This window comes from Opisthocomus hoazin, chromosome 6 (genome assembly GCF_030867145.1).
Source record: "Opisthocomus hoazin isolate bOpiHoa1 chromosome 6, bOpiHoa1.hap1, whole genome shotgun sequence".
Lineage (NCBI taxonomy): Eukaryota > Metazoa > Chordata > Aves > Opisthocomiformes > Opisthocomidae > Opisthocomus > Opisthocomus hoazin.
This window is the reverse complement of record NC_134419.1, coordinates 21,078,014-21,086,641: the sequence shown is the minus strand read 5'-3', so window position 1 is coordinate 21,086,641 and position 8,628 is coordinate 21,078,014. Positions and strand designations below refer to the sequence as shown.

Sequence of the window (8,628 nt, the reverse complement as noted above, 5' to 3'; positions counted from 1 at the left end):
CTCTTATTACAAATAATAAGCATTAGCATGAATGAAACATGCAAATCATGCCAATGTTACAAACTTGGATGGGAGGCTGGGCACTATGGGAAGTAGCAGCTGACAGGAACACATGAAAGAGGGGAGGACAGATTTGGGAATAAATGTAGAGATAACTTGACTTTTCCTTATACTTTGTGCATTTCTCATTTTGTCATGCATTCTCTCACTCATTTATGCAGGAATTCTAAAGACAATGTAATTGTGTTACAATTCAGAACACAATACAGACTGCACCCTGAATGGGCCTCTTGGCACTACAGCAATTTAAGATCTTTAATTGTTAGAAGGATTAACAAATACTTTCATCAAGTGATTCTGCAATACAAAAGACCAATGTCAGAATCATACCTAGAAGAGAGGTCTCCTTTGCAAATGCTGCAGCAATAGCTGGGTCCAGCGCTGGCTGTCCATCACCAGATGGAAGATCAGGACGAGTGTAGTCCCTGCTTTTATCATTGTTGTACTTGACATTCAAATTCACCAATTTGGAAAAATCAATCCGTAGGGTACAGCAAGCATTATAAATATTTTGACCATCTAAGGCCTAGAAAAGGGAATCAATTTATTTAGAAAATACACAATACAGGTTGGTTGCACAACTTTTTTTTTTTTTAAAAAACAAACAAACAACAAGGTCAGCGTACAGATATTTATCCGTCTTACTGTCTAGCTTAAAACCAATTAAGATTAAAATGCATTAATGTCTCTTAACATGATTCCAGGAAGCTCGATGTTTACTTCTCCTACCTAGAATCTGTTTCTACACCAAAGCAGCATGAGACATTTTAATGCAGTCAAACTTCAAAGTTAGTCTGTTGAATACAGTTAATTAACCTGTATTTCATAGTACAGCTTTTATTCAGGCGTAATGCCAAATAAATTTTTTAAAGAAAAAAAAAATCCACAATCATTCAAGTGCTCTTTCACATGGAAAGCTGACCTGAGGGAAACAAATAAGACATCTAGGCTTAAATACCATGTTAGACAGCTGCCTATTAAAGCAGAATATTTACAATGTTCCTGCATTATTTCCTTCTCCCCTTACAGGTACTTGGTGCCAAAACTGAAAGAAAACGAGCTTAATCTTCTAATCTAGTGTTACTAATATTTCTTAAAAATAATTATATTTTCACAATGAATTGGTACTTCTGAAAGGATGCCTATTAACAGTGAAATTCACACGAACTCTCAACACATCACCACTTACAATTCTATGAAAACACTCTCTAAAAAGGCCTAATTATATATGTTTTGTCCATCCATGATATACCAAGCAAACTGATATACCTGGATTTTACTCCATTTACATTTTGGGCATACCATCCTTTCATCTGAAGCACTAACAGCTAAATATGAGATATTTAGAAAATGGAAACATTTGTACCTAAGTAGGTTTATGTTCTTAAGAAATGCTAGGAAGTGAAGATACAGCTCATCTTAAAAATTACTATTTAACATAATGACTTGATTAAATAGACTAAACTACCTTATATATACACATGGTGAATCACACTTTCAAATAAAAAAAATCAGATCTTTTGTTTCCCTCGATTAATGCTGGACTGAAACGTACCACTTCTGGACCACAGCTAGCTCGGTTACATCTGCAATGGACTTTCCAACACATTCAAGTTCTAGTAGGACTTACTATTTTGAGGCAAGCAGTGCACAAACCTAGTGTGCCTGCTGGGCATGGAAGCAACATCATTATTTTAATACAGCGATGCATCTGGAAACTGAACATCCTGCATACACGCCTCTGCTAGGTCTGGGCCAGCAAGGCTGTCCCTTCCCACAGAATATATTATCACAGCTGACATCCTCAGGGCTCATGAAATCACTTAAAAGAATTACCACCATTAGCAGCCAGTGTACAAGAATAAGTAAGCCATTATTAATAGAACTTCCAAGTAATGGGAAAATAAAATAATACAAAAAAAAATAGTAGTACAGAAACTTGAGAATATAGACATCATCTCAACTAATGCTTTGCAATTATAGAAAAACTCCCACACTTGAAACTCAGCTTAAGCAATGTTTTAAACAATACCAGCAAAGCCAAATCTACTGTCTGATTCACAGAATACAAGCTGAGGATTAATTCTGTATTGTTGGGGTGGTGGTGAGTGTCACCATTACAGAACACAGAATTTGCTAGCTCCTTTATACACAGTGGCAAAGAAAAATCCAAGACTCCTGATGTTGGTATTTGGGAAAAGAATCTCACTTGACCACTTACATCTAAAAAAAGCATACACTGAGAATCAGTCATCACTTTTAGAAGACTTCTTACCTTCTAAAATCCACTAAAATATGGATTAAAGGTAGGTCCACTCTGCACAGCCAGAGCTTACTTACTGTCAAAGACAATGCTGTTGTCATAAAGGAAATACCCATTCTCATAATGAAGAAAACTAGGTATGAATGAGACCAAAAGGCAGTATCCTTTAGCTTTCTTCAAATCACAGGATCATGACACAAAGCTCTAAGTCTTTAAAACACAGTCAAGATTCATATTATACCTCTATGTGGAGTCTGCAGGCACACTGATTTATGTCTGGCAGAATGCTGTGAGGTTGATGAAAATCTTTTAGTCTTAAGAAGTAGCCAGCCAAAATACATCTGTGTTCGTAGTTTCCAGAGTAGTCAGTGTTTAAGGGGACCCACATAAGTAACTAGAACTTATACTGGAAGAGCGAAAACTCTTCTTTCTAATGAATTCAAAATGACCAAAACTACGTACAAAAGAACACTGCACAACAAAAATCCCTTGTAGTTGGGGCGCAAACAGTTTGAAAGAACATCCTGAACTGGAAAGGAAGGAGACACTCTTAATGAGCACTGTAGTGTACTCTGTGAAAGGCTCCTCGCAACAGATCAAAATCAAAAACAACCTCACACCACCCACCTCTACCAGTAGCATCATACACCTCCAACAACAATGCAAGAAAGTTTACCAGCAACTAGGGTTTTTTCAATTTTTTCAAGCTTCACTGTTCACATGTAAAGTCACAACTGTGAATGTGTGTGACCTGAGCTCCTCCTTATACAGCAGTAAAAGAATGTGCAACGAACCCTCAAACTCTATTCCTCTCAAATACACATCCCGAAAAAAATAAGACGACAGTAGCCATACTCTTAATGAAGGTACATACAGGCAACATCTCGAAGAATTCTAGTTACTGCTCAGAAACTTCGTCTTTGAGCATTTATCTATACGTACATTCAGATGTGACACTGTACCACACCACACACGCCAAACCAAAGAGATCAAGTACCATGGGATCCTTCTACAACATGTGAGTATCACACTCTATCTTGCCTGTGCCAGCAAACCCACTACTTAAGCCTCAACAACAGGAGTATCAAAACTTATGTCACCATGCAATACGAAGAGCGTAATGACACCGAATCGTTTCCAGGCCCCTGTCTTCCCTCCCTCCTCCTTATTACTAAAAAGCACCCTCCTCTTGGACTTTCCCAAGAGGACAGTGATTCTGGAGTGGTTCACCTCCTGCCAAGAGCTCGTCAGTAGACAGATTCCTGAAAAAAACATGTAGTATTTCAGAGCACACAAAGAAGACAGCTAGTAAGAACATGCAGAAGACCAATAGAAAACAGCAGTAAAAGAACAATCAAAAATCCCTTTCTTAATTCTGACTGACACATAATCCAAGGAGAGAGGCGCATGCCTGAAGTGACACAATGACCTGAACTCCACAGTGTACTCCTGTGCATGACCTCAACTCCAAAGTGCAAACACACTATCATCCGTACAAGTTTCTCTACAGCCACAGATTGTTCTGGGGAGGGGAAAAAAACAAGTCAACAAAAAATCCCCCACCAAACAAAGATGACCCCTAATAACTAAGTATGCTGCATGGTTCTACATAAGCTACAGCAGTTAAGAAAGTGAGCAAACCAGAAATAATGCAAATCACAACCCCCAATACTAGTGAAAGTTCCAAAACAGTAGAGTTGGCTGGAAAGAAGCTAGTATTCCTAGACAACTACTACAGCAGAAACATTCAAAATATTTAGAAAGGTTCTTAACAATCAGGGCTATAGTCACAAAGAATCCAAAAATCTCCTTGTGTCTCAATGTAGCACCTTTCACTAAAGGCAAGAATAAGCAAGCAAGCCCTAAAACCACAGAAAATCGCAGACATCGCCTAGGAAGTCATAAGGATCCAGAACAGAGAGCTATAACTGTCTGTTACAGACAGTAAAAATGAACATAAGAGAGAATATTGGCCAAATGGAGGTCTGTGCCACAAAACACAATACTCTCCCATTTATTAAAAATAATGTCAAACCACCCTCTCTTTTTGCTCATGGCAGCCATGAGGTTGAAGAGATGGAAATTGTTGACTGAGAAAAGATCCCACAGATTAAGAGGCGAGACAAAAGACTGTTCCAATAGAAAAAAAGAAAGGAAAAAAAAAGAAATTAATTCAATACACAGTATTTTCTCCTGCTGCTGATGTAATCAATGACATGCAAGCTTTCTTGCAAAAGGAAAGTAAGAATTCCTATCTAGTCAACACGGGCTCGTGACACTAAGACCTCTTGTTTCTCAATGTGATAGTGAATGTTGAGAGAAGTGATACCAGCAGCAAAGGTGATCTCACGTGGCAAAAGTACAAAGTCACAAAATGTAAGAACCTGAATGTCTGATGCAGCTCTGTGATGCAGCTTCATGCAGATAAGATTCATCTGTAAGCTCTGAAGTGGAGGAAGAACATTCCTAGAATCATTTCTTCTCTCAGGCTTTCCTCACCTGAATGAAGGGCCTGCTGATGTAATAGACAGAATTCCCTGCTCTTGAAAGCATTTACCAAGTTCTGATAAAGAAAAATCAAATCAGAGTGGAGAGAAAAAAGGGGCAGAGACAGGCAACACAACAAAACCATTGCCTTCTCTCCAAACTCTTAAGGAGAAAAAAGAGTGAAAAATTTAGTCCCTACTCTCTCTCTTCCCAAAGCACACAAAGCAGGAGAAACTATAAACAAGATTTTTAGAAGGGCATAACTGTTTAAGGCATTAAAAAAAAAAAAAGCAGTAATCCTTACAAAACATACTCCAGCTCAAATAAGTACCTCAAAGTAACTGAAGGTCATGTGGTAAATATCTCTTGGGAGAGATGTGTCCCAAGTGCATCCTACAGTTATGCATCTGAATGATACTAATTTCTTTTGAGACAAGTGTCTTGGATACGAGAAGTTTCCATGGCTAAAAAGCGTATGTAAAACACATTCCATTATCCAAAAACAAGACTTTTTTTTTTTTTCATGTGCAGTTCCTTGACTGAAGGACCAGCTGCGTATCTTCCTCTTCTCTATAAAACTGGAAAATCCAGGATACCAACACTGCTGCTGCACCTCCTGGGCTTTCTGACGCAATGGATACAACCCAGCACTCTTCTGTTTACCTGAACACTACTCGTAATTTCCAAGCACAAACCGTGCTCTTTAGGATTCAAGATGCCCAAAAATCCTTAATGCAATAACCATGGATAATTTTCCTGAAGCTAAATATCTTATATGGAGATGTCTTTGCTTTTCATTCTGTCAACAACTACCTGATGTTCCCGTTACAGATTTTAGGACCATGTAAGCCTAGCAGAGACCTTTTGCAGAGTCACCCCAAAGCTGTCACTCAAAACAACTGGAAAGAAGACACCTTGAATGGAGAGTCAAACCTCAACAGAATCTCTGTAGAAGTACTCTGAATCACCTATGAGCCAAGTAAGGACCAAGTGGTCAACTATAACAGAAACTCTCAATCAGACTTTTGATATTTTTAATCCACGTTGGGTCAAAGATGACTGTCACAGGCTACATATCTGTCAGTTAATGCTGCATCTGTGGAAGATTAATAACTGTGTCAATATCCAAGATTTGGCAAGAGTACTTTGCATATATTTACACAAAGACAACAGTCTGGATTAGCCAGCTGTTCAGATAGAAATACCGGCGCTCTAATCTTTCTGTGGTATACCAGATTACCGGTATTCGAATATCTAAGTCTGCTGCTTATGCTGAGCATACTGATCATTTACTACAAAAATGAGCTATTTTTGATGCTTGGAATATCTGCTTATGCATACAGACATCTCCACGACATCACCTTCTGTTTCATTAGGAGAAGCACAGCAGTTCAATGTGCTGTACTGTTGCACATTCACAGTACTTTCTCCAACCCACGGCTAGACTGCTGCATTGCACCTGCAATGAAGAACCTCAAGTTTGTTGTCTTCACCTTTACTTGTTGGTGTAATGCACTATAACGATCCAATCTGAGGGTGGTGGTGAAACATGAATCAGCGAATCCATAATCTACTTTAACAGGAAATGAGTTTCTCACAAAGCAAGTGGAGCAGCAATGCAATTTTTCACTACTTGCTCATTCAAATAGCAAAAGCGGTCCCGCAGGGCAAGAGGCTTCGTATTGTACATTCTTCTCAGAACCTTCAAATGAATAGCATCTCTCCTTGGTACTTACATCACTTGAGTTTTTCAAATTGCTCTTTAACTTCCTTAATAAGTCTTCAATTTCTATTAAGGCCACATTCTGATTTCCTGTGAAGAGTGCCAGTGGAAAATTAAATTTCCCCATTATCTTCTACAGCAACAACTGATGGAAAACAAATTGAAAACTTCTTTACTCACTCTTTTACCATGCTTTTAATTTTGAACTCCATGCAACTTAAGTGAAGCCACCACATCTTCTTGCTCCTACTGTATTTCCAGATGTATTTAAACTGGACGGTTTTTTGCTATCATCTGACTGTTTCTTTCCTTTAGGTATTTTTGTTTTGGTGGCACAATGTTTTACCACAGCAGCTCAACCATAAGAACTGTACTTATTTTACTCTATTTAGATTGGGAGGGTAGTGGGGAAATCAAACCTTCCTTCAAATTTAGCATTCTTCAGTACTTGCAGTTGGTATTACTCGTAGCATTTTGTCTATTTATGTATAGATTGGTTACAATATGAAACTATAAACCTAAGACCATTTCCATTTGTCACTAAGATAAGCTCCAAGAGCACTCTGACAATGACTGTACATGCAGGAGTCGCTGTTATTCAATGAAGTTTAGTCATTCACACATGAACTACCACTAGTGAACAGCTACCCTACTCAAAACATGCAAAACTGGAGAAACAAATACATGCTTTTTTTTTTAAAAAAAAAACAAAACAACAAAAAAAAAACAACAACAAAAATTACCAATACAGTATCCCACAAGCTAGTATCAGTTTGTCAGAAGTCAACAACAGCACAAGATTCTCAGGTTCCTTTCATACTTTTACATACCTCATCCTTTTGTTATTTTGTCCCTTCTTTATAATATATTCCTAGAATTATACTGATAATTTTCAAATCACTACAGTCCATTTCACAGATGCAATCTTTCCATTAAATCTTCTGATAATTTATATAAGACTCAGAAAACAAAGTCAAAAGATTTATCACTTGATGTCATGCTTAGCTTGAAAAATGCATTTAAAAGCAGCATTAACAGCTATTACTGAAAAATAACTTTCCAAACATGAATCAAGACTGAATTACAACATTCTGCAACCAACACATCAGCACCCATTTATCAAATATTTCAGATATTAATCTAAATGACTACAGTTGACTCCTGCAGCAATTGTAGGTTAAAGATGTAGTTTCTGTATTACTATTTTAAACCTAGTTCAAACCTAAAAGGTATATCCCATCCAAGCAAATTTTTACAAATTGCAGTGACATATTTGCATCTCTCTGAGACATGTTCTAATATTTGATATTATTCATCTCTGAAAAGGATATCCCTAATTTAAAGTTGTACTCCAAATCTACAAATATTTCCAGACTGCTTTTCAGGAGTAGATGATCTTAAAGTACATCACCATAAATCAAGCTGCAAATCTTCTTCTCCTTCGCTAACTTTAGTTTTCATACTATTGAGAAAAATAACACTCTGCTCTTTGAAAACACGTCTCACTTTTTGTGATTCCCTGTCTTGACCACCTCACACACTTTTAATCAATACCCAGTATTTCATTTGGTGACGAGGATAAATTTCAGCATCCTCCATGATGTAATGAAGATCTTTATTTCAATATAGTCATCATTCTTTACAACAGAAAACTAAGCCTATCTTTTTCTTCCTCTACAAAGAGATATTCATTACCAACTTAGTCTGAGGTGCGAGCTTTTCACCTTTTCCTGTTGTTCTCAGCTATTCCGTCATCTATGGGCAGTAAGCACTTTCTATGCTGCCAAGCAACATTTAACCAGCACAGCAGTTTTAATCAGCCTTCCACAAACCCAGACTGCACGTGAAAGTTTGAAAACATAAATTCATTCCATTTACCTCTTGGGGGGGGGGAAGGGGGGAAGGGGAATAAAAAAAAAAAACCTAGCCTTCCCCTTTAGTTCAACATATCCACTCAACTCAAAATGTCTGGTTTAGATGACATGCTGTTGATCTTTGTCGTAATTTATCCACAGGCTCTCTCCTGCTGTAACAAATAAAATCAGTTACCTATTCTTGCCTCTCCTACCCAGGATAGGAGAGTTTCCTATAAAAT

The 8,628-nt window shown here is 37.6% G+C and overlaps 1 protein-coding gene across 5 annotated transcripts in view; it reads right to left on the bottom strand.

Moving 5' to 3' along the window:
* PTBP2 (polypyrimidine tract binding protein 2) overlaps positions 1-8,628 on the bottom strand; it is a 56,726-nt gene that overhangs the window by 12,344 nt on the left and 35,754 nt on the right. For all 5 annotated transcript variants that reach the window (XM_075424982.1, XM_075424978.1, XM_075424979.1 and 2 more), the window contains one exon: positions 391-586. In XM_075424982.1, coding sequence (XP_075281097.1) covers positions 391-586 — 196 coding nt within the window. The remainder of the gene's footprint in view (positions 1-390; positions 587-8,628) is intronic.